The following is a 25,581-nucleotide window of genomic DNA, read 5'->3' on the forward strand; positions in this document are numbered from 1 at the left end:
CAGGATATAAAAAGGATATAGTGCGCGGTGCGTGAAAAGCACAGCAGGTCAGGCAGCATCTGAGGAGCAGGAAAATCGATATTTCGGGCAAAAGCCCTTCATCAGAAAGGGCTTTTGATGAAGGGCTTTTGCCGGAAATGTTGGTTTTCCTGCTCCTTGGATGCTACCTGACTTTCTGTGCTTTTCCAGCACCACACTCTCGATTCCAAACTCCAGCATCTGCAGTCCTCACTTTTGCCTATAAAAAAGATACAGCCAGTCAAAAGTTAGAAGGGCAGAAGGAAAGAGAGAATTCCCACATTTGAACTCCCAACTAGTTCTGGGCTGAACTGCTGCTAAAAAGCTGACCACTCCCTTTTCATTATACAGGTCACTTCTAAAACATGGCCACTTTGGCCTCAAGTCTCATTTGTTTACATATAAACAAAAAGGCCTCTCAATACCCTTTAATCTCTACACCAAACCAGTCTAATCAGTAATGGGAGCGGTTTATGACTAATCTGGAAAAAAACAAGGACAAAGTATCCTTGAGAAAAGGAACAGCTTTTAGAAAATAGGAACCAGCTTTGTGACACACACTTGAATCATGTTAAACAGTCTCCTAACATTAGAAGATCTGGGACCCTTTATAAAGCCCTTCTTACCATCCTTAATAATAGAGGGCATCAACCTTTCCAACCTCAATGCCAGAGTCTTTGATAAAGTTTTAAAATCTAAGTTTCAAAGTGAGAATGGGTCTGTAAGAAGCAGTGTTCTGAGGTCCTCCCTTTCTTGAGACTAAGAGATATATTGGCCTCTCAAGCATGGTGGGAGGCAATCCTGACTATAGAAATAGTCATACATGTCTAGCATTGGTCCTGACAGTATTTTTACAAATTCTTTATAAAACTCACTGGGCAAGCCATCAGGGCCGAGCACCTTACCACTTTGAAGTTGCCTCACCGCCTCCTGTATCTCTTGGGCTGTTCACGGAGCACTAAGAAGAGATGTCTGTTCAGCAGACACACCAGGAAGATCCAAATTCCTAAAACAAAATGACTCCACTTTTTCCCATCTGTCCTCACAGCATTCACACTGGTAAAGTTCAAAGTAAAACCTCCGAAATGCTTCATTGATCTTTTTAGCATCGTAATTAAGAGTTCCATTCCCTTCCCTAATAGAAGCAATAGACTGCGAGGCCTTCTTCTTCCTGACCAAATATGCCAAGTATTAACCCAGCCTATCACCATACTCAGTCTCTGCTTCACAAAGGAAAGTTCCTTCCTTGCTGTATGCATTAGCGTGGAGTTTAAGGTGGATTGGAGAGCTGTGATCCGCTGCAGCTTAGTCACCGTCGGTCTACTGTAATATGTCATCTCAGCTGCCTTCAGTCATACCTCAAGCAGATGCTGTTGCTGCTCTCCCTTCTGTGGCTTCTGGCTGGTAGAGTATGAGATAATTATCCTTCTGCATAGGCCTTAGCAGTCTCCCAAAAATGGATGGATTACTAGCTGTACCTGAGTTGGTGGCCAAAAAGCTTCAAATTCCCTAGAGAAGTATTCTACAAACTTGCTGTCCTTGAGAATGAAGGAATCCATTCACCAGTACTGTGAGCCCATTGCATCACCCTTAATCTTAACCATTAAATACACCGCTACATGATCAGAGATGGCAATATTCCCAATCGAATAGGATACCACCAAATCTAAAAAAGCCATGGGAGTTAGGAAATAATCAATCCTTGTGTGGTATTTATGAGGATTGGAAAAGAACATAAATTCTCTCCTCGTGGTGTGTAAAAGTCTCCAAATGTCTATCAACCCCAGTACCACACATAGATCACCCAGTTGCTTAGATTGTGAAGAAAGCTTTGGGGGTCCTTTGGGCATTCTATCCAGCACAGGAAGAGGGTGGGCCAGATGACAGTAGACATTCAAAATACCATGTGCCTTGTCATGTAAGGGCCTTAAGAATAACAAACCAACCATACTCATCTTTAACACAATCTATTAAATTAAATGAGAGACCATTCTGACGAGTATTGCCACTCCTCTGCTCCTAGTACTAAAAGACAAGGAACACCTGATCAAGCCCATCCTGCTGTAACTTCAAGTGTTCCTTGTCATTAAGATGAGTCTCTTGCAACAGGGCAACATCCACCCTCTCCTTTCTAAGGCTCGACAACACCTTTTTTCTTTTAACTGGCAAATGAATCCTTCTAATATTCAAGGTGCACCATTTAAGAATGCTGCCAATCATGATCCTTTACAATCACCTTTGACCTGCCAAGAGGAAGAATTTGTCTTGCAACACGTTGAGCATACTAAGAAGGATACTCATAGAGCCTATTTACAAAAAAAAGAAAAAAAACTAACAACAAATACAAAAGGCACTTAATGGGGGACTCTACCCCCTGCCCACAGAGGGCGCTTACATTTCCCACACAGACCACCTTGAGCTGCACCCCAAACCCAAGCAATGGAAGAAACCAAACAAAGGGCATTGTAAACACAAAGGTATAATAAAACAGTGAGCACCCTGCCTATCCCTCCACAATATATCAGACCACTCCAGCTCAGAGAGAATAAAAAAACCCACTAACAACAGCTTCTTTGGGAAAAGAGTAAAAGAGCAGGAAATTAAAGCAAGACAAAAAAAATCAGACACTATTGTCCATGTCCATAGATACATCTACATTATCTTAAAGTGTCCAAGAAGTTCTTGGCTTGCTCCAAGGAATCAAACAACCGCACAGTCTCCACGTAAGTAATACGAAGCACCGCTGGGTATCTAATCAAATATTGAATACCGAGGTAATTTAATTTTCTCTTAACCTCATCAAACAATTTCCTCTTATGGATCACTGCTGCAGAAAAGTCCTAGAAAAACATTATCTTAGTTCCCTGATAGGTCAGGGCCTGTGGATCTCTCCCAACCTTCTATAAGTTTCCATGACTCTGCTTGTCCATGTAGCATTGAAATCGTATCAGATCCGGGCAGGAACAGGGACCCTGACCGGATCTGCACACCGCAACCCAGTGAGCTTTGTCAACCTTCACCTGGTCCGCCTTAGCATTCCAGCCAAGAAATTGTGGCAACTAGTCTTCAAAAAGATTTGCTGGCTGCCCACCTTCTACTCACTCTGGCAGTTAAACCGCCCGGATATCTTTCCTCCTATCTCTATTTTCTGGATCAACTTACTCAGTCAGGGCCCGAACCTGTTTCTCAAGGGCCTGGATCCTCCCCGCTGAGGACTCGACCTCGGTCTGCGATGCCAAGGTCCACTGCTCAATCTCTTCAACTCGCTTCCCGAGCCCTTCCAACTCCTTTTTATGCTTTTGCAGCATGGCTGAGATGGACTCTAGTTGATTACGAGTCTCTTCCCTCATCTCCTGGATCAGCTGTAGTATCGCTCCAAGTTCCTCCACGCTGTTCTGCTGTGCAGGCATTTCTTTCACAGCTGCTGAGCGATCTGCAGCTGCTTCCCCAGTTGCAGTCTCGGGCCCGCTCATTGTTTGAGTGTCCTGAGTAGCCATTTGCTTCCCCTTAGTCATTCTTGCATGCTCAAGATAGAATTTAAATGGTTGTATTACCATTTAACAATAATTTTTTTCAAACAAAACTAAGGTGGGGGGTGAACAAATAACCTGGGTTGGGGTGCAGAGCTCAGCAAAGCTGATCTATTCAGACTGCCACCATCTTGAATCCCCTCCAGTGATTTGTTAACAGTCAAACATGCCACAGGTTGTGATTGTATCAAACTCACTATGGGAACACACAACGTGGAAACCAGAGCAAGTTCTTTGTGGGTTCAACTTGCTGCTTGCTCCAAAACACTTCCATTTTGGATACAAAATAAAGGCTGAAGCTTTCACAGCAATCTTCCACCAGAAGTCCCCAGCATTACATATACCAGTCTTCAGCCAGTTTGATTCACTCCACGTGATATCAATAAATGGTTGGATGCAAAAGCTATGGGTCCTGCCAACATTCCAGCAATTGCACTGAAGACTTGTGCTCCAGGACTTGCCACTCCCTTAGCCAAGTCATTCCAGTACAATTAAACACTAGCATCTACCCAATAATGTGGAAAATTGCCCAAGTATGTCATGTACATAAACAGCAGGATAAATTTAACCTGGTCAATTACTGCCCCATCAGTCTACTGTTGATCATCAGTAAAGTGACGGACGGTGTCATCAACAGTGCTATCAAGTAGCACCTGCTCAATGACATCCAGTTTGGGATCTGCCGGGACCTCTCAGCTCCTGACCTCATTACAGTTTTGATTCAAACATGGATAAAAGAACTGGATTCCAGAGGTGAGGTGAGAATGATAACCCTGATATCAAGGCTGTATTCATTCAATGAGCATGAGCAAAACTGGAATCAATGGGTATCAAGGGGCAAACTCTTGGGTTGTTGAAGGTCAGTCATCTCAACTCCAGGACATCTGTGCAGGAATTCCTCAGAGTAATGTCCTAGGTCCAAACATCTTCAGCTCCTTCATTAATGTCCTTCCTTCCATCAGAAGGTCCAAAATCTGGACAATATCCAGGCTTGGGCTGACAAGTGGCAAGTAACATTCGTTCCACATAAATGCCAGTCTGTGACTATCACCCCCTGACATTCGATAGTGTTACCATCACTGAATCCACCACTATCAACATCCTGAGAATTAACATTGATCAGAAACTCAACTAGACTCACCACATAAACATAGTAGCTTCAAGAGCAGGTCAGAGGTGAGGAATACTGCAGTGAGCAACTCACCTCCTGACTCCCCAAACCCTGTCCACAAGTCAGGACTGTGTTGGAATACTCCCCACTTGCCTGGATGAGTGCAGCCCCAACAATACTCAAGAGGCTTGACACCATCCAGGATAAAACAGCCCGCGTGATTGACACTGCATGCACAAGCATCCACTCCCTCCACCATCAATGCTCAGTAGCAGCAATGTGTACTACCGACAAGATACACTGCAGAAATTCACCAAAGATCCTCAGATAGTACCTTCCAAACCCACAACTACTTCCATCTAGAAGAACAAGGGCAGTAGATAGATGAGAATACCATCATCTTCACATTCCTTTCCAAGCACTCACCATTCTGACTTGGAAATGTATCACTATTCCTTCACTGTCACTGAGTCAAAATCCTGGAATTCCCTCCCTAGTTGCATTGTGGGTCAACCCACAACAGGTAGACTGCAGCAGTTCAAGAAGGTAGCTCACCATCACTTTCTCAAGGACAAGGGAAGGGCAATAAAATGCTGGCCAGCCAGCATTACTCACATCCCACAAAAATGAATAATAAAAAAAGACATTTCCATTTCAGGATATGGTCCACAGGAACCTCAAGTTCACTGACTTTGGCACTGTCATCCACCTTTTAACAACCCACACTGCACATCTCCAGTTCAGTTCCAGGATATTTCTGCACACTTTACCTCAGGTAGCACCAGCAATCCCGATCATTGAAATGCTACAGCAAGAACATTATCTGCTCAAAGACACATGCTTAGGTCATGTGCTAGACCAGGTCTCATTTCTGGGCTGATCGTTTACTTTCTTAGCGCTCAATCATTCTCTGCCTTTCTAGATGCTCTCAAAATCTGTGCCTCACATTACCTTTTTTTTATGCTTTGTCTCCTCATCCTGAATAGTAGGCTCATATTACTTCTGTCTTACTATGCTATTTCACACTGCCTCAAAACCAGTTTGCCACAGTACTCAGCAGGCCTCAGTTCAGTTGAGGGAGGTAATCTCTCATTGGTTCCAGGCACAGTAAATCAAACATAGCCTTGAATGCCAGTCTATACCCTGCTCTGGGCAATTATTTAGGATTCTTTTCCTGCCCTAATGTTGGCTGGTTTGCTTCTGGGATAAGAGAAGTAGATATTATGTAAGATAGGGTGAGTGGCACAGCTATTACTGTTGGTACAAATGGGGAGGTTTCCTGAGCAAGTGAGTATGCAGCAGTAGGTTTTGTGGTGCTGCAATTTGGGGTGGGTGAATTCGGGTGCAGAAGATGTTGTAGGCAATAATGGATGGTAGAGCAAGAGTCTAGGTGGGAGGCAGTTGCAATAGCAGAGGTAGAATGAGGTAGAATTGGAGGTCATGGTGGCACACTGGCAGGGTGGTGAAAGATATTGACCTTTTCCTACAGCACAATACATTTTCCAAATGGGTTATATTGCTTCAACACTGACTGGAGTGGTCTGATATTGTGGCTTCTACTGCTGGTCCTTGGGGAACACAAGTTATCACTTCATCCAGCAGTACACCCTCAAAGCAGGACAGGGATTTTCCTCTATCTGGACTACTAGTGCTCATCCATTTTCAAAATGGCCTTTCATATAGGGTGGCAGTGCCTCAGATGCTGCTCAATTCTGGGATCTCCACTGAGTTTTGAGTCACTGGGCAAACCCTATTAGAGAAAACCCACAGCCTTGTACAGAGATTTACTTCATCAAACTGGATTTAACTTGTACTAGCCAAATAAAAAGGCAAGATTCAACCACAAGTGTTGAAGTGAGATGAAAGTCTCACTAATGAGTAGCTAGAGGCCTATATGCATGCATCTTACTATTAGCTAATCTCACCTCATTTATATGTACTTTTACATTCTCCCACCCATTAGATAGAAACCCAATAGTTACAATTACCACATTAAAGTAAGAGTGGTTACCTGGTGACTCCATCTCATAATTATTCCTCCAACCATCCATCCTGAACTTCAGTCACCAATGTTTCTTGGTATGTTCCCGAGACAGTAACTGTCTACATATATTTGAATCGACACACACCACCCTCCCAATACCCTTGTGGCTCATCTCTAATATATTTGGAAGATGGATCTGCATTTAAATTCTGCACTTCGCAGTGTACTTCTTCAGAATGTTGCTGCCACAACATTTTGTGTACAGGTAATAGGCAGATTTAAGAACAGCTTCTTCCCCACTGTTATCAGACTTATGAATGGACCTCTCACATGTGAGAGTTGACCTTTCTCTGCATTTCCCTGTAGCCATAACACTATGTACTACATTCTGTTCTATTATGCTGATGTACTTAAGTAAGGTCTGATTTGCCTGGTTAGCACATAATATGTCACTGTCTCAGTACATGACAATAAGTCAAATCAAATCAAATCTCATAGCTTAGACCAAGATGCAACTCAAAACTCCTTTACTTCTGCAATTCAATGCTCACAGCAACCTAGCCTTGCCTTTTTGTGCTTGCCTTCTCTGTTGGAGGTTAAAGTCTCACCATGGTTCTGTCTAGTAATCAAATAACACTTACAATCTCCTCCTGTATTTGCACAAACTGGCTTGTGCTACAGTCAGAATAAAATGTCCCCATGTCAAATATCCATGTAGAGTCATTAAATGGTCCTCCTTTCAGAGCCTTCCATATCCCACTGTATGGAGGACTTCAAAGTGTGATGCACATGTCAACTGCTCACATTACTAAGGACCTGTTCTATTTCTATATTCCTGACACAGGTTCATCAGAAGTGACCTAATGATCCAGTCACAACAGGGGATGTGACCTTGCAGGCTACTGTGCAACAAAGGCACAGAGAAATTGAGGAAGAATAGATGCAAAAGCAATCTCAAGCAGCTGTTGGATAGCTTCCTAATAAAGCGAGGTCACAGCTGGATCTTCGAGCAAGGAAATGTTCAACTGATTTATGGCAATACCACTGATATTCGACTTTAATTAAAAATAGAAAACATCTGGAAAAATATTTGTAAGACAGATGCTCACATTACAGTTATTCAAATTGAACAGGTTTTATTTAAATTTGACAGTGTACAAAATTATAAAGTTTGCTCTCCGTGAAACCAAATCAGCATATTAAGTTAGTACAAAACTATTAATCTGCTGCTTCAGTGAGAATTGCTAGTGCTGATGAAAGATAAATTAATTTCTATACAACGATTCATCAGCTTAATATACAACTTATTACTGAATAACATATTCCTGATCAGGATCATCAGTACACCTGCAACACTTGAACTGTCACAATTAATGTTAGTTTTCTTGAGCTGGTTGGGTACAGCTTATAGTTCCTGCTTTTGAGCACTGTTGTTTGGCCATGCTGGACTGTTGTTAACCATTTGTGGATGCTAGGTGAAGACAGACCATCTAAACACGCAAGTCCTTCAAGAGCAAACAGTTGAGAAGACCTAGGGGGTGGATGGTATCCTAGGAGCAAAGCAAAAGGCAGAGGACTGTTGAGAAAAACAGACACCACATTTGATTTTTTTTTGTTAGGAAAAGCAAACCTTCACAGAACTGAAATAATCTTTGGTCTCAAATAACATAGCAGCTTATCAGCAAGTTGTGGTTCTTTCTGCACTCCAGATATTGACCAGTTACTTTATATTTCCATTGTACTGTAAAAATAAGTCAAACGTTTGATGCAAGAGAGCCTGAAAAGATATTTTAACTTTCACTAGGAAGGTAAACTCCTGGTACAGCTTCTATCGTCGAGTTTTATGCCTGTTTCTCCATTGGTGTCTATCTTCCTCTTTACGTCGATCTTCTTCTCTTTGTCGTTTATGATCTCTTTCTCTACTTCTGTATCGTGCTCTATCTCCATTACGTTTTTGTCCTTCCTCACCTCTCTGGTCTCTTTCCCTTCGTCTTTCCCAGTCTCGACCTCTCTCCCACTGCCGGCTTTCCCTCGATAGTTCTCTGGAACTTGATCTATCTACTTTGTCTGCTTGTCCCTCGGTGTATAGTTCTGCCTTCAATGCTGGCAGACTGATAGGTTTCCTAAAAGGACGATCTCGCCCACCAAACCGTAGTTGGCCAGATTCTTTTTTACCACCTAATCCCCCTCCAAGTCTCCGTGGGACCCATCCTTTCAAAGTGCGTTCTAATTCAAAATCCACAAATATTTCATTCTGGTCTATCACTAATTTATTGCTGTCCCGATGTGCCTTTAATAATGAACGCTCATCCTTATATTCAATGAAGCCATAGCATTTGGAAAAGCCGGTGACAATATCACGCACAAGTTTCAGTCTGCGGATATCCCCAAATCTAGAAAAAGTGTCTTTGAGCTTCTCCTCAGATGTCTGGGGATTTAGTCTGGCAACAAAGAGTGTCAGGTGGGGGTCTCCTAAAACTCCTTTGTTTGGTCTGTACTTGGCTGCAATTGCCCTAGACACAGCTCGGTCATGGGGTTCCTCGTCAGTGCCATCAATGCTTCCAGCTTTTAATGGGTTGTACTGCTTTGCAATAGGAGTCCAAATGTCATTCATTGTTCTGAAACACAAACAAATGTGAATGAAATCACGAGAAAGCAGAACTTCTTTTACGTGCTCCCTTTATCACAATCTAGTACAGTTGTCATTCTCAATCACAGCTCTTGTACTCAAGATTCAGGTCTGAGAAATCAGGTCTGAATAGAAGCAAACAGCATCAGTGCTGATAGAATAACTGCTTACTGTATTAACCAGTTTACATATCTGAACCTGGATTCAAACACAGTTTAAGTTTCATAGCTGAGGCCAATATTTTTCTCACAAAACCAACATACTGTCTAGTCAGGTCAGTCACTGCAATAAACAATAAAGCAGGAATGTTGGCTATTTTTTCCCACTTCTCCAACTCCAAGGCAATGATCAGTTGCAGCATCCACCGAAACTGGACCAAAGTTCAAAAGCGAGACACCGGTCATCAGCAGTTCAGTTTACTGTAAGCATCGAGGATCCGTTTGAAACGATTGTTTTCCATCGGTTGCTGTGCTTGAAGGGGCTGTTTTTATGAATTCACAATGTGTTGCTGCATATATCATTCACTAAAATAATTGAATGTTTGTGGGGTAGTACATAACAATTACAAACTGATATACTTATCTACAAATTTGGAACTGTCCTGGGAAATAATGCAATAAACTTCAACAATGTTCCACATGGTAGATTAATTAGTCAAGTTAGGTCACTTGGGATTCAGGGTGAGTTTGCCAGTTGGAAACATATTTGGCTTAACAGCAGGAGACAGAGTAATAGTTGTTTTTCAGACTGGAGGCTCGTCACCAATGGCGTTCCACAGAGATTGGTTCTGGGTCCTCTTTTACTTGGCAGTTATATAAATGATTTGGATGGGAATATAGAAGGCATGGTTAGTAAGTTTGCAGACAATATCAAAATTGGTGGCATAGTAGACAGTTAAGAAAGTTTTCTATGATTACAAAGGGTTCTTGATGAAATGGGTCAATGAGGTGAAAAATAGCAAATGGAGTTCATCTGAATAAATGAAAAGTATTGCATTTTGGTGCAACAAACTAAGGTAGGGTTTACACAATTTATGGCAGGGTCTTGGGTAGTTTTGTAGAACAGAGGGAGCTAGGAGTGCAGATACATAATTCTTCAAAGTAGACAGGGTAGTTAAAAAGTATTTGGCACAGTTTGAGAGAAGATTTGTAGCTCGGGTGCTCGTTGTTGTGGTTCTGTTCGCCGAGCTGGGAATTTGTGTTGCAGACGTTTCATCCCCTGTCTAGGTGACATCCTCAGTGCTTGGGAGCCTCCTGTGAAGCGCTTCTGTGATGTTTCCTCCGGAACTGACAACCGGAAGCAACAGATACAAACCACTATAAATGCCGGAGGAAACATCACAGAAGCGCTTCACAGGAGGCTCCCAAGCACTGAGGATGTCACCTGGACAGGGGACGAAACGTCTGCAACACAAATTCCCAGCTCGGCGAACAGAACCACAACAGTATTTGGCACATTTGCCTTCATTGCTCAGGCCTTTGATTAGAGGAGTTGGGGCATCATGTTGAGCATGTACAGGATCCTGAAGAGACCTCTTCTGAAATACTGTATCCAGTTCTGATCACCCACTTATAGGAAGGATATTATCTAGCTGGAGGGGGTTCAAAGAGATTTACCAGGATCTTGCTAGGTATGAAAGGTTTCAGTTATAAAGAAAGGCTGGAATTTTTTCCACTTGAGTGTAGCAGGTTGAGAGACAACCTTATCAAAGTTTATAAAATAGTGACAGCTATAGATAGAGTTAATAGTAGTTGTCTTTTCCCTAGGAATTCAGCATTACATGTCCAAAAGAATGAAGTGAGACTTTTAACTTTACATCTGTATGGATTTGCTTATCTAGACATAACAAGGAGGCAATCGGTGAAACCATCAAGACTACGTATGGGGCACATTTTTAAGGTGAGAGAAGAGAGATTTAAAAAAAAGACAAGGGACAAATTTTTTTTATACAAAGGATGGTTTGCGTGTGGCATGAACTTTCTGAGGAAGTGGTAGATGTGGGTACAACATTTAAAAGCCATTTGGATAAGTAGATGAATTAAAAAGGAGCGATGTGAGTCAGGAGCAGGGAGGTGGGACTAGTTTAGTTTGAGAACATGGTCAGCATTAAGTGGTTGGACCAAAGGGTCTGTTTCTGTGATGTGTGCCTCTATGACTGAAAAATGGAGGTCAGATATTTAAATTCTTTCTGTATTTGTTTTTCCAGATTTGTAGCCAATTTCAGATTACAGTGTAATTTTTACTACAGTTTAAATTTTGATACATGGCATTAGATGGCACTGCAGTTCAATTGACAGCAATATTCATGTAGTCATCCAGTTCCGAAACATAATGGATGCAAAACTCAATGGATAAAGCTCTCACATTTTTCTCCATTTTTTCAAAAATAAGCAATTGGTTAAAATTCTACAGGAAATAATTATTCAAGATTCAGTGGCAGCTGAATTAAGAAATTTGACTGTTTAGCAATGCAACATTATTTCATCTTAATGAGGATTTTTCTTGCTAACTCCTGTTTTCTTCACTTTCTACACCACTATCTTAGAAGTACAGACACACACAGAAGTCTATATCCACAGGCATGAATCATCTAATGGATATTTGTCGTCCAATAGCTTCCCTAGATTTGGTGTTAGCATAAAGTAAACATCACAACTCAGCTTGATCACCAGAGGTGCGAACTTCCAGCTGAAACCAATTAAATGATCGATAATTCTGAGTAATTTCCGCTTTCTAATCTCGTCCATTAAGACTAATTGTAATGTCACCGCTCAAATCAGCGAACTCAGCTTAAAGGCTGATTCAGTATTATAAGAAATATAAAAGTAAAATACTGCGTATGCTTGAAATCTTAAATGAAAAGGTACTAAAAAAAAACTTAGTATGACTGGCGGCAGCTGTGGAGAGAGGAACAGAGTTGAAGCTTCGAGTCCAGCATTATTCTTTTTCAAGTACTGTAGTAACCGTGAGGAGTCTCTTCACTAATTTGGGAGCAATGATCGCACCAGACTGGGCTGTGCAGGAAAATATAAGAGGTAAAAACAATGACTGCAGATGGAAACCAGATTCTGGATCAGTGGTGCTCGAAGATCACAGCAATTCAGGCAGCATCCGAGGACAGGCAAAATCGACGTTTCGGGCAAAAGCCCTTCATTATTCCTGATGAAGGGCTTTTGCCCGAAACGTCGATTTTGCCTGTCCTCGGATGCTGCCTGAATTGCTGTGCTCTTCCAGCACCACTGATCCAGATCCTGTGCAGGAAAATATAGTCAAGGCACGATTCCTGCTCTCATGAAGAGTCATCTGGACTCGAAACGTTAGCGTGCTCTCCCTTCACGGATGCTATCTGACCCACTATGATCTCCAGCATTTGTTGTTTTCAGGACAGATTCCAGCTCGAGTCACCGGGCCAGGGCTGAACCTAAATGTTTCGAGGGAAAAAAAGGGGGAGAAGCTGTGGGTGAATCCGTTCCCGTTGTCCAAACTCAAACACAGGAGACAACCGGGAGGAAATTTCACATTCAAATCCCAGCCCCTTCACAACAACTTAAACAAATCAAAGAAAGAAACCGACCTGCCGTACCCCACCACGTTAGTGAATCATTATCTCATCACTCCACTGTAGAATAAACCCAATACACCGGTGCCTCCAAGCACTAGCTATTTCCGCTCCTTCCAGCTTAGTGCTCCGGCTTGTTCAGGTTCCGTGTGGCTGCAAATCGAAGTTCCGACTTTTCTCCCCGCCCCCCCCCCCCCTTTATCTTGGCCTGGGCTCCCTTGTATCTCCCAGGGAGAATGTCTGATTCTTTCACTGCGAACTCGATCTTTTGAATCGAAAACAAAAAGATAAATTGCTAGAAAATCTCAGCAGATCTGGCAGAATCACGCACACCAGGCCTTGTTATCACATTGACTGCCATTACACACTACCTATTGTCAGCCACTAACAGTCTCCATTAACAGCTATTCACCCTCCCAGCCAGATCATTATCCACTCCTTCATCCGTCCATCTGTTCTTCTCTCTCCTTGAACTCTATATCCCCACCGATCTTTTTCTCCTTACCCCCTCCCCTCCCCTATCTTCTTCATATAAACTGACAATTTCCTAGCTACAATCAGTTCTGAGGAAGAGCCACTCGGCCTGAAACGTTAACTCTGATTTTGCTCCACAGATGCTGTTCGACCTGCCAAGCTTTTCCAGCAATTTCTGTCTTTATCCTTATTCTTTTCCTGGCCTTTACATCAAAAAGTGTTGTTGTGAATGAGTTGGCCAACAGGAAGGCAGTGAATTAGGTTGTCAAGATTAGAGTAGTGCTGGAAAAGCACAGCAGGTCAAGCAGCATCCAAGGAGCAGGAAAATCGACATTTCGGGCAAAAGCCCTTCACCAGGAATAGAGACAGGGTGCCTGCAGAGTGGAGAGATAAATGAGAGGGGGTGGGGGTGGGGAGAAAGTAGCATAGAGTACAATAGGTGAATGGGGGTAGGGATGGAGGTGATAGGTCAGAAAGGAGGGTGGAGTGGATAGGTGGAAAGGAAGTTAGGCAGGTAGGACAGGTCATGGGGACGGTGCTGAACTGGAAGGTTGGAGCTGGGGTGAGGTGGGGGAAGGGGAAATGAGGAAACTGGTGAAATCCACATTGATGCCACGGGGTTGAAATATTCCAAGGCGGAAGATGAGGCGTTCTTCCTTCAGGCATCGGGTGGTGAGGGAGCGGCGATGGAGGAGACCTGCATGTCCTCGGCAGAGTGGGAGGGGGTGTTGAAATGTTGGGCCACAGGGCAGTGGGGTTGATTGGGGCGGGTGTCCCAGAGATGTTCCCTAAAGTGCTCTGCTAGGAGGCGTCCAGTCTCCCCAATATAGAGGAGACCGCATCGGGAGCAACGGATGCAATAAATGATATTGGTGGATGTTTTACCTAGTGAATTAGGTTGACCAGGGATTAAGAATCCTGCAGATGTGTATCCTATATGTGTATCATTGTGAGTCATGTTGTCTCCCTTTAAGCTCCCTCATACACTGGATCTTCTGTTCCCTCCCTCCCACAAGTAGAGACACTTTGTAGCCATTTTCTTCTCTGTTGCACTCTCGATTTTCAGCATGGTGAAAGGTGACAGTGGGCATAGCCAGTGGTTTCCAGGGTGTATGTGATGGTAAGTCCCCAACCTATTAGTCCCCTCCCATGAACCCTACAGGCTTCACACCTCCCCATGTTCCTATCCAACCTATTTTCAGGAGCTTCCACTGCCCATCTTTCCCCCTTCCCAGCCATGGGCATATGAAGTAACCATGATCATACACTTTCCCACCCTGTTCCTGACTGGACAAAGCATTTTCCTGTGTAATCCCCTTCCCATCAATGCTTTAGCATATCCCCCCTTAACAGTCATTATCTACTGCTCCCCCTCAGACTGCAGTCCCCAATCTTGAAAAATAACTTGTTGTCTTCTCCTGCTACCCAGCTTTCCCTTAGTTTTTGTGGACAGACATGATGAACTGACCATGGCCCACCTTCTCCAACAACCAAATAGGACAGACATGGATGGGAAGTGTCTAGCTGCCTGACAGATGGCTGTATATCATCCAGACCACATTAGCCTTACTGCCCCAGACTGGCAACTATACAGCTACAGGACTGATCATGACTCACTCCCCAGACTCACTGTCTTTCATTAGGCAAAGGACCCCTGACAGCGAACACCCCAATCGCATGACTGACTGTGGCCAATCTTTTATGGATATGTGACTGCACTAATTGACACAGCAAGGTATGGAAATCATAGGTAGTGCAAACATACTGATGGGTGCTCAGTGTGAGGCCTTAAGAGAACAATTGAGCAGCCATAAAATGCAGACTGGGGCAATCTATGAGCTGAGTCCCTGTCCATGTTTACAAAGTGTCCTTACAGCAGCCTTTCAGAGCAAGTTGCTAGTAATCCTGAAATGCAGGTCTGTGCTTTTGGAGAATCCTGCAAGCAAATTGGAGAGCTGCCAGGATATTATGAGGCTGGCAAATGCTAGTAAATAATATCTGAGAATGAGGGGTCCGTGTAGCTTGGTGCCTGTGCATTGTGTCCTGAGATGCTGTTTGGTACTACACTACATAGAGGTCCTATGGATCAAATGATGAGATGAATCTACCAGGTTCCCACTCTGATTTCCATGTCAAGCTTTCTCAATGATTAGCTTGTTTGGCATGTTTGGTCAGATTGAAAGCTTAATATTAATGAGGTGAGTTGGGCCATTAATAAGGTTTTTAACCATCAATAATCTCCCTTAATTCCCCACACTGCTCATCAAAAGCATAAAAAGTGGTGAGATTCTCCCAAAGTTGAGGTCAGCCTGGCATCTTGTCCAATCTGTCACAAATCCTCAAAAACCCATGTTGCTTGGACCTCTATTGAGGTCAATAATTGAGCACAATGTTTCAGTTAGGGACCTTTCATCAGGAAATGGAAAATTTTAGGAATGTATTTGGTTTTGAGTTGTATTAATGACAAGAGGAAGATCAGTGATACAGTGGAGAAGGAATTACAGAAATGAAAGTTTGCTGTGGCCAAAGTTAATGAGGATAGGGCAAAAAGTAAACAAATAAACAAAAGCCATACCTGGGACCGTGCTAACTGAAAGCAAAAATAAGAGAAAAACCAAAACTGACAAGTAAAACAATGGGGGCAGAGATTATGGCTTGAAATAGTTGAACTCAGTGCAAAGTCCAGAATATTGTAAAATGTATAATTGAAAAGTGAGATGCTGTTCCTCAATCTTATATTGAGTTTCACTGGTACAGTGTAGCAGACAGAGGACAGAAATGTCAGCATGAGAACAAGGTACAAAATTAAAATGACAGTCACCAGAAGCTCAGGATCAAGCTTCCAGATTGAAAATGGGTGTTCTCCAAAGTAGCTGCGCAATCTGCATTGAATCATTGGTCTTCCCAATGTGGAAATGACCACATTTGAACAGCAAATATAAAATGCATAAATTGCTGATTCACCTGAAAGGAGTGCTCAGGTTCTTCTATGGTGGGGAGTGAGGAGGTAAAAGGGGAGGTAATGTGCACCCTATACTTGCATGGAAAAATGTAATGAAAAAAGGACTGGTTATTGGAGTTGATTGAAGAGTAGATCAAAACTCTGTGCTCACCTAAGTAGGACTTTGTCTCTCTGTCCTTCAAGAGGGACTGAACACAGTTGATCCTACCTCTAGCATTTGTCCTGTATACTTATGCTTCAGTCCACACTGTAACCACACTACCTAAATGCATGGGACAGTGAGGGTGAAGGGACTGGTTTCCTTTTTTAAGCTTAGCACCTGTGAGAGAGACATACAAAATAATAATGGGAGCTAGACTTGGAGAGCTGTAATGTCTGCAGAACTGAAACTTTTCAATGTGACTTGGTTTCAATTTGCTGTCAGACAGGGTGGAATGCAATGCAGCCTCTTAGTGAATGCATTCCATTTTCCGAGCACAATTTCCACCATGATTGCACATTCCACATTTCCTAATGATCTTTCATTCTACAACCCTGGAGATATTCACGACCTCTTCCTCCATGGTGGTGATAATGTGAAGATAAGGAATCTGCCTACAGTCTTTGCACTGTCCAGGCATTGAGAATGTTTGTCTCCTAAGGAAATAAAGAGATAAATGGCATTTCTGTGGTGCTTGCTCCTATATTCATTAAATAACTTAACGTTTACAGGTCCTGAGCCATTCTGAGACTCAGAATGGCCTGTCCAAATCCTTTTCCCATATTTAGGAACAGCATTCATCCTGAGATTTCTCATGTGGTGTATCTGCTGGAGTGAATATCTTGAAGCCTATGCTGAGAATTGAGGCATATGTAACAAGATCAGCCAGGTAGACCTCATAATATATGAGTTCCTTGATTGGAGCCATTTATCTGGTCGAATCAGGGAGTCCTGGCTGGCAGATATAAACAGGAGTGTCAATTCCTATGACTCTGGAGAGAATTGTATAAACCAATAGCCAGTCTTGGCATTGAGCTTGGAAAAATGCTTCCATGGTTAACATCTTATTTGGATAATTTTTTTCATGCATTGCTCAATTGCTTTGGACCTAAACAGACACATTTGGTGCTGTATTAGTTCAAAATAAGCGTAATGGAGTTCCACCAAAAAAAAATAAACAGGAGTGACAGCAGTTCTGTTCACTTTGAGAGCTGGCTTGAAGGAAGCTGGATCAGTGTCAGGAACTCTCCATGTGCAAATAAAGGGTGACTTGGTGAGAAGATACCAGCCTTTGTGGAATTATTTCAGCCAGAACCCCAGTTTGTAAATACCATTTTCTGGCTTCTGTCTGTCAACTAGCCCATCCAGCTTTGCTTAATCTGGATGAGTGGCCTCCTCCAACACTGAAGGAAAAGAAACTTCCTCCTCTCATTTGCAGAATTCAAGAGGACTTTCGGGTCCATATTTGGAATCAGGGGCTGCCCTGTGCCGGTTCCAGGTCTTTCCTTTCTTCAGATATTCCATGAATTTCTGAGTCAAGGTGAAACAGTGAAATGGCAGTCACTCCTCTGGTCTAGTTAAATATGGCCCACATTTGAACAGTCCTGTCTCCAACCTCATCCTTGTAACTGTTAAGTCACTGCCAAACCTATTTCCCAGCTAAATAATAACGCTTCTCTGTGAAAATTGGGATGCTGATCTAACTTCCATTTCTTGCTATCCTAAGGAAAATCCTGCCTAAAAGTCTCAGCTTTTCTCACCAAAGATGGCTAACTGAATAAGAAACTAAAAACAATCATCTTTTCTGGAAAATGTTTTCCTACAAGAAATAAAATCCTCTAGCAAAGAACTTTATGGGAAGTTAGGGAATTGATTGCTGGGTCCCTTACTGAAATATTTATATCATTAATAGCCACAGGTGAAGTGTCAAAAGACTGGAAGTTGGCTAACGTGGTGTTACTATTTAAGAAAAATGGTAAGGAAAAGCCAGGGAACTATAAACTGCTGAGCGTGACATCAGAGGTGGGACAAGTTGTTGGAGAGGATACTAAGGGACAGGATTTACATGTATTTGGAAAGGCAAGGACAGATTAGAAGTTGCCAACATGGCTTTGTCTGCGGGAAATCATATCTTACTAAGTTGATTGAGATTTTTGAAGAAGTAACAAAGAAGATTGACGAAGGCAGAGTGGTGCACGGGATCGATTTGGACTTCAGTAAGGCATTCAACAAGGTCCGGATGGTAGACACATTAACAAGGTTAGATCACAGGGAATACAAGGAAAACCGGCTCGAAGGTAGGCGACAGAGGGTGGTGGTGAAGGGGTGCTTTTCAGACTGGAGGCCGAGGCCTAGCGGTGTGCATAAGGATCAGTGCTGTATCCACTGTTTTTTTGTCAATCATTCAAATGATTTAGATGTGAATATAGGAGGTACAGTTAGTAAGGTTGCAGATGACACCAAAATTGGAGGTGTAGTGGACAGTCAAGAAAGTTACCTCAGAGGACAGTGGGACCTTGATCAGATGATCCAGTGGGCTAAGGATTGGCAGATGGAGTTTAATGTAGATAAATGTGAGGTGCTGAATTTTGGAAAGGCAAATCAGGGCAGGACTTAAACGTTTAATGATAAGGTCCTGGGGAGTGTTGCTGAACAGAGACTTTGGAGTGCAGGTTCATATTTTTTTGAAAGTAGAGTTGCAGGTAGACAGGATAGTGAAGAAAGCATTTGGTATGTTTGCCTGTATTTATCAGTAGGTTGAATATAGAAGTTGGCAGGTTATGTTGTGGCTGTATAGGACATTGATTAGGCCACTTTGGAATAATGCATTCAATTTTGGTCTCCCTGCTATAGGAAGGATGTTGTGAAACTTGAAAGGGTTTAGAAAAGATTTACAAGAATGTTGCCAGGGTTGGAGAGGCTAAATAGGCTGGGACTATTTTCACTGGAATGTCAGAGGCTGAATAGCCAAAGTCTTTTCCCCAGGGTAGCAGAGCCCAAAATTAGAGGCAATGGGTTTAAGGTGAGAGGGGAAAGATTCAAAAGGGACCTAAAGGGCAATGTTTTTACATAGAGGGTGGTATTTGTATGGAATGAGCTGCCAGAGAAAGTGGTGGAGGCTGATACAATTACAACATTTAAAAGACATCTGGATGGGGATATGAATAGGAAGAGTTTAGAGGGATATGGGCCAAGTACTGGTAAATGGGAATAGATTAATTTAGGATATCTGATTGACATGGATGAGTTGGACCAAAGAGTTTGTTTCCATGGTGTACAGCTTCATGATTCTATGACTCTAGAGCCAGCAGAAAAACTGGATATGTGTAGGAGAGACTTTAAAACAAATATACAAACAAGGCATAAAGATAAATACATTTGCATTACATTGTTGGTATAATTAATTACATTTAACATGACAAATTTGTTACTTCTTCAATGGAAATCCGGTACTCCCTGATAATGGAGTTTTAATGGATTTTTCCGACTCATTTTTCGAATCTTGAACATTAATGTCAGTCCAAAAGTAAAACAATAAAGAGGAAGCAGCTCTAAGGATGCGAGAACATTGCTCCTTTGGGACAGATGATCCTCTTAAGCGTAACTTTAAATACTTAAATATATTACCACCTTGTAGCTGATAAAATTATATCTTATTCTTCATAATAAAGCTAATGATGTTGCATTTCAATTCTAATTTGAAATGAAAATAAATCCATAATATCAGATTTTATAAATGCCACTACTGATAGCCATGTGATACAATCCTCATATTACTGTACTGTGACAATCCAAAATAAACGTAGTATTTTAACAATTAGCAATCATTCAGGGGGTTCAATCCCATCCAAACTCTCATTGTTCACTCAGCTAAAGAATGAGTATTGGTAGACATTTAATTGTGGTAGCATCTCAATCAAACCTTGTCCTGACTTCACCTAATGCTCACATTAGGTGAATTATGCAAGTTAATTATGGACCACCTGATAATGGAAAGAAAATAGATGACAACACAGATTTGAAAAAATGCATATTAAGGCCGTAATAATGGATAATATATAAGTTACACTGGGGCAAAAGTTAATGTACAATAAGAGACAGGATTTCTACAGAACTGGCTTCCAGATAAATACAAAAATTGTGGGGATTCCAGAGGATATATTGTTATCACAGAGTTATTAGAACTGGAATATGCTGTCAGATGAATAGGTGTCAGCAGAATTAGGGAAGTGCATAAACAAAATTTTAAATTGATGTAGGAAATGATTTGTTATATTACACAGGCTTATTTTACATTATTTTCATGGGCCTGTGCAAGATAGCCCACCAAATGCACATTTGGTATTGCATATAAACACTGAAAAATGGATGCCTGTGTCCAAAGGTCAAAACATGTGGAGGCAGTTCTCTTATTCATGTGAAGCAAATAGATACTCAGCTACTTGGTGGATAACTGGAGAGGTAACAATTGAGATGAACTCACCCCCTGGGTTGCTTTTCCATCAAGCCTCTCTACTGGATTCACGAAAAAGCTACAGGGTGGGGAAGAAAGTAAAGAAAATTTAGGCTGTGGAGAACATATAACTGGAAAAACTGGTGGAACCAGTCTAGCTTTCATGGATTACTTGGGTTGCTTGAGATAGTGAGAACTGCAGATGCTGGAGAGTCAGAGTGGAGCTGGACAAAGGGAGGAGGGAGGGAGGGGTGGAAGGGTTGGAGTTGGTGGGGAAGGTGGGAAAGGGGGAGTCAATGTTCAAAGTCAGAACCTTCCATCAAGACTGTGAGAGGGAAAGGGGGCCTGGAAATAAATAGGGTGGGGGTGGGGGTGGGGGTGGGGCTGGGGGGGGGGGAAGTAGATCGGATGGTGATAGGTGGATGCAGGTAGGAGGTGGCTGTGATTGGTCAGTGGAAAGGATGGAGTGGATAGCTGGGGAGGAAGATGGACAGGTGGGGCTATTATCCCAAGTGTAGACTACAAAAAACCTTCAGCAACTTCAGTTGAAAGTGAGGAAAAAAGTGTTGTTTAAACCTTCAGCAATTTATAAAATGAAATGCAAGTTGTAACACATTAGTCTATATATCACTGAAAGTTCAGTGTGTTGTATTACATGTGCAAAATTAATTACTATTGTTTATAACAATAAAAGCTTTATTTGTCTCTGTTGGATGAATGCTGTTTTTGTCCAAAATATTATGAATGAACAATACTTTAGTACACAGGGTCATTTTTGTTCAGTTACATTATAAATCATACTGTTTGTCACAATTTAAATATATTAAATGCTTATCTGCCTTTTCTGTAACTGTTATGCATTTGATTTAACAGCATTCCATTCAGCTCATTACTACTATATCCTCTGGAAAATCATGGTTTATTACTTAGGTGAAAAACTTGATAATATTGTAATTTTCAATTAACAACACCATACTGAACACAATAACTGAATGATTTGAATGAGCTGTGATCTTAGGTAATTGTGTCCTCAAAATGATGGTAGTGTAATTTGGATGCACTGAAGTTCTGTAATAACTGGCAGAGAGTGTATGGTAAATTACCTTTGCCTGGCTGGATAATATTTAGTACATAAACAGAACTATTTTGCATTAATAATATTTAATCAACAGATATATTAGTGTTGGGTGAGTGAGCCAAATGAATATTGCTTTTGTCAACAATAGGAAACTCATAGCTATATCTAACATTTCTAATTTAACTAAATCCCTTCAAACCATTTGGCTCAGATGCCGAGGTTGGACAGAGATATAACATCTGGAAAGATGAGAACACTACATTAATGAATTATGTCAAAGTTGATTTATTATGAACAGTAAAAGAATCCAATCAGATAAGTACTCAGTTTACTCAATGAACTAAAACTCATCAACTACGGTATAACTAATTGAGTAAGAATAAAGATTTTAAAAATTATCAAGCAAACATTACAAATTTGACCTCATACTAACAGGAAACTTTTTCTGTCCCCCAAGGGCCAATTATCTCAACAGTCCATACTGACAGGTATTTCCTGTGAAGAACACTGCATCCTCCTGTGATCCATGCTGACAGGGATCTTTATCCCTGGTTCTGGCGCTATACCCACACTGACTCTTTTTAAATACTTGATACTGGGTTAGTTGGACAGCAGGTTTGTGATGCAGAGTAACTCCAACAGCAAGTGTCCAATTCCCATACCAGCTGAGTTCATCATGAATGTCCCACCTTTTCAACCTTGCCCTTGTCTGAGGTATTCTGACCCTCAGGTTAAACCACCCTAAGTCATCTCCCTTTAAGGAGAGAGCAGCTCTATGGTCCTCTGGGACTGTGGCAACTTAATCCCAACATTGGGGTAAAGTTAACTCCCATTGATTAAAAGTTATTATTTTCAAAATTAAAAACATTTAAAGACAAATTTAAAAATAAATTAAATGTTTATTAATGTGGGAATAGTCAACTTGGTTGAATTTGTCCATTGCAATAAATTTGAAACAATGGAGTGTTTTAAATGTTCATTTTACATTTAAGAATTAATAAGCATCTATTCACGAGTACCTTTATTGTATGAAATCCAAGGCAGTACATGATGATATGATTCTGGAAGTGCCCTGCCAGTACCGTCATTGCAGTCTTTTCATTATACTCTTAAAAATGCAGTTATTAACTACTGATTATTAATTATTTATCTTCGGTTAGAGTAATTCGCAATCAGTAGTTAATGATGACATTTCTACTATTACAAAGTTGTTCGGGTACTCCTTTAATACAATTGCTTGCCAGTACACTAATAAAACATTGGTGCTAAGAGTTTCCATACCTGAGTTACTTTGTTTTGAGTGTCAGTGAGCTTGTGTACTCTATATAGAACAAATATTAGGTGGGCACAAGATGGATTCTTCAATTCAAGTATATTATGAAAGGGAATTTTGATCTTGTTGAATTCACCAAAGTGAATAGATTTTGGGCTGAATCTTACATATTTTTGGTTCAGTGCAAGTTGTGTCGAGTCGGTCAGTGATGTCTGGGCAGGAAGGTACACTCTGAAGAAGGGCTCATGCCCGAAACGTCGATTCTCCTGCTCCTTGGATGCTGCCTGACCTGTTGCACTTTTCCAGCAACACATTTTCAGCTCCGATCTCCAGCATCTGCAATCCTCACTTTTTCCAGGAAGGTACACAGCCAACAAGGAGCCAATATATTAAGATGACCAGGACAACTATGATTCCCGCAAGTCTGTGTCCTGTACAGTGCGTGGGTCTGGATAATGTTCTTTCCTTTAAACACCCCAGTGTTTAATCACATTGGTGAGTCTTGCAGCCCCTCCACACAGGTCAAGACATTTACCAAAGCCACTCCAAAAGTGGTCTCGGTCATTTTACATTACATTACATTACATTACATTACAGTGTGGAAACAGGCCCTTCGGCCCAACAAGTCCACACCGACCCGCCGAAGCGAAACCCACCCATACCCCTACATTTACCCCTTACCTAACACTACGGGCAATTTAGCATGGCCAATTCACCTGACCCTGCACATCTTTTGGACTGTGGGAGGAAACCAGAGCACCCGGAGGAAACCCACGCAGACACGGGGAGAACGTGCAAACTCCACACAGTCAGTCGCCTGAGGCGGGAATTGAACCCGGGTCTCAGGCGCTGTGAGACAGCAGTGCTAACCACTGTGCCACCGTGCCGCCCACAATTTTCTTCCCTAATGCACACATTTGATTTCCCAGCCTAACGGAAAGTGACATAGAGTGAGCGTTCCTTGGCTACTGTTTTGGTGAGATCCAAGCTTCTAAATCCCTTTCTTCGTCACCTTTCCTGTAAACTCCATTGTCTTCACATCTCCCCGGGTCCCCATCCGACCTGTTGACATGACTATGCACCTGCCCAATTTCAGCCCTAGCATATGAGGTGACCATATCAAGTCATACCCTGTTCCCCACCACTTGAAGCCAGGGTACATGTGACTGTGGATGAACCCAACCCCCATCCCTCCTCCCCCATGCAACCCCCTTGCAACCCCCAATACCCCACACCTTCACAATTGTCATTCCCATTTTCACCAGCCTGCAGCCTTGAGTCCTGAAGAATCAATTGCCCATCTCCTTTCTGCGGCAGTGGCCCCTTGTCCTGGCTGATGTCAAGCTGGTCAAGCTGCATTCATTCAGACAAATGGGAAATATTTGATCACTCTCCTAACCTGTGCCTTGCAGTTGGTGGGCAGACTTTGGGGAGTCGAAATGAGTTGCCCTCTATCGGATTTCTAGCCTCTGACTTGCTCTTGTAGCTACAGAATTTATATGGTTGGTTGAGTTTCTGGTTAATGATAACCCCCAGGATGTTGATAGTGGGCAATTCAGCTGTGGTAATTGGATGGCCATTGAATGTCGAGGGACGATGGTTAGAATTGCTCCTGTTGGAGATGGTCATTGCCTGGCACTTGTGTGGAGCAAATGTTTCTTGTCAATTGTCAGCCCAAAACTTAGTTATTGTTTAGGTCTCGCTGTATTTGAACATGGACTGCTTCAATATCTGAGGTGTCACAAATTCTAAATGGATATAGATAGAAATAGATATTTAAAATTTTCTAGAAAATAGCCAAGTAAACTTGCTATTAGATTAAAATCCAAAGTAGTCATTTGGTAACATAGAACTTTAGTGATGCTGGAGATCAGAGTCGAAATACATAGCGCTGGAAAAGCACTGCAGGTCAGGCAGCAAGCAAGGAGCAGGAGAGTTGAAGATTTGGGCATAAGCCCTTCATCAGGAAGTGGGTGGCGGGAAGGGGGCTGAGAGATAAATAGGAGGGGGTGAGGCTGGGGGAAGGTAGCTTAGAAGGCTATTGGTAAAAGCAGGTGGGGGGAGGGGTGATGGTGAGAGGTCAGAGTGGAGGGTGGAGCGGATAGGTAGGAAGGAAGATGCACAGGTGGAACAGTTCAAGAGGGTGGTGCTGAGTTGGAGAGTTGGATCTGGGATGAGGCGGGGGGAGGGGAGGTGAGGAAACTGGTTAAATTAGATAAGATTACTTACAGTGTGGAAACAGGCACTTCGGCCCAACAAGTCCACTCCGACTCGCCGAAGCGTAACCCACCCAGACCCATTCTCCTACATTTACCCTTTCCCCTAACACTACGGGCAATTTAGCATGGCCAATTCACCTAACCTGCACATGTTTGGATTGTGGGAGGAAACCGGAGCACCCGGAGGAAACCCACGCAGATACGGGGAGAATGTGCAAACTCCACACAGAGAGTCGCCTAAGGTGGGAATTGAACCCGGGTCTCTGGCTCTGTGAGGCAGCAGTGCTAACCACTGTGCCACCGTGCCGCCC

General features: G+C 42.3%; 1 protein-coding gene and 1 long non-coding RNA gene across 3 annotated transcripts; one reads left to right on the forward strand and one right to left on the reverse strand.

Annotated features, from left to right (window-relative positions):
* Positions 1-7,726: 7,726 nt before the first annotated feature.
* snrnp35 (small nuclear ribonucleoprotein 35 (U11/U12)) lies at positions 7,727-20,765 on the reverse strand. 2 transcript variants are annotated; one of them, XM_043704789.1, is made up of 2 exons: positions 20,731-20,765; positions 7,727-9,261 (listed from the first exon to the last, which is right to left on the reverse strand). In XM_043704789.1, the coding sequence occupies exons 1-2, from the start codon at positions 20,748-20,750 to the stop codon at positions 8,472-8,474; spliced, it is 810 nt and encodes a 269-aa protein (XP_043560724.1). In that variant the 5' UTR covers positions 20,751-20,765; the 3' UTR covers positions 7,727-8,471. The 2 variants fall into 2 exon arrangements, with proteins under 2 accessions (XP_043560724.1, XP_043560725.1); XM_043704790.1 differs by lacking the exon at positions 20,731-20,765 and adding an exon at positions 12,847-12,996 and having other exon boundaries at positions 7,731-9,261.
* On the forward strand, positions 12,019-12,899 carry LOC122557272. The gene is made up of 2 exons (XR_006313783.1): positions 12,019-12,307; positions 12,656-12,899. It is a non-coding gene; the product is annotated as an uncharacterized LOC122557272 (long non-coding RNA).
* Positions 20,766-25,581: the final 4,816 nt, after the last annotated feature.

This window comes from Chiloscyllium plagiosum, chromosome 15, assembly GCF_004010195.1.
Source record: "Chiloscyllium plagiosum isolate BGI_BamShark_2017 chromosome 15, ASM401019v2, whole genome shotgun sequence".
NCBI classification, from domain to species: domain Eukaryota; kingdom Metazoa; phylum Chordata; class Chondrichthyes; order Orectolobiformes; family Hemiscylliidae; genus Chiloscyllium; species Chiloscyllium plagiosum.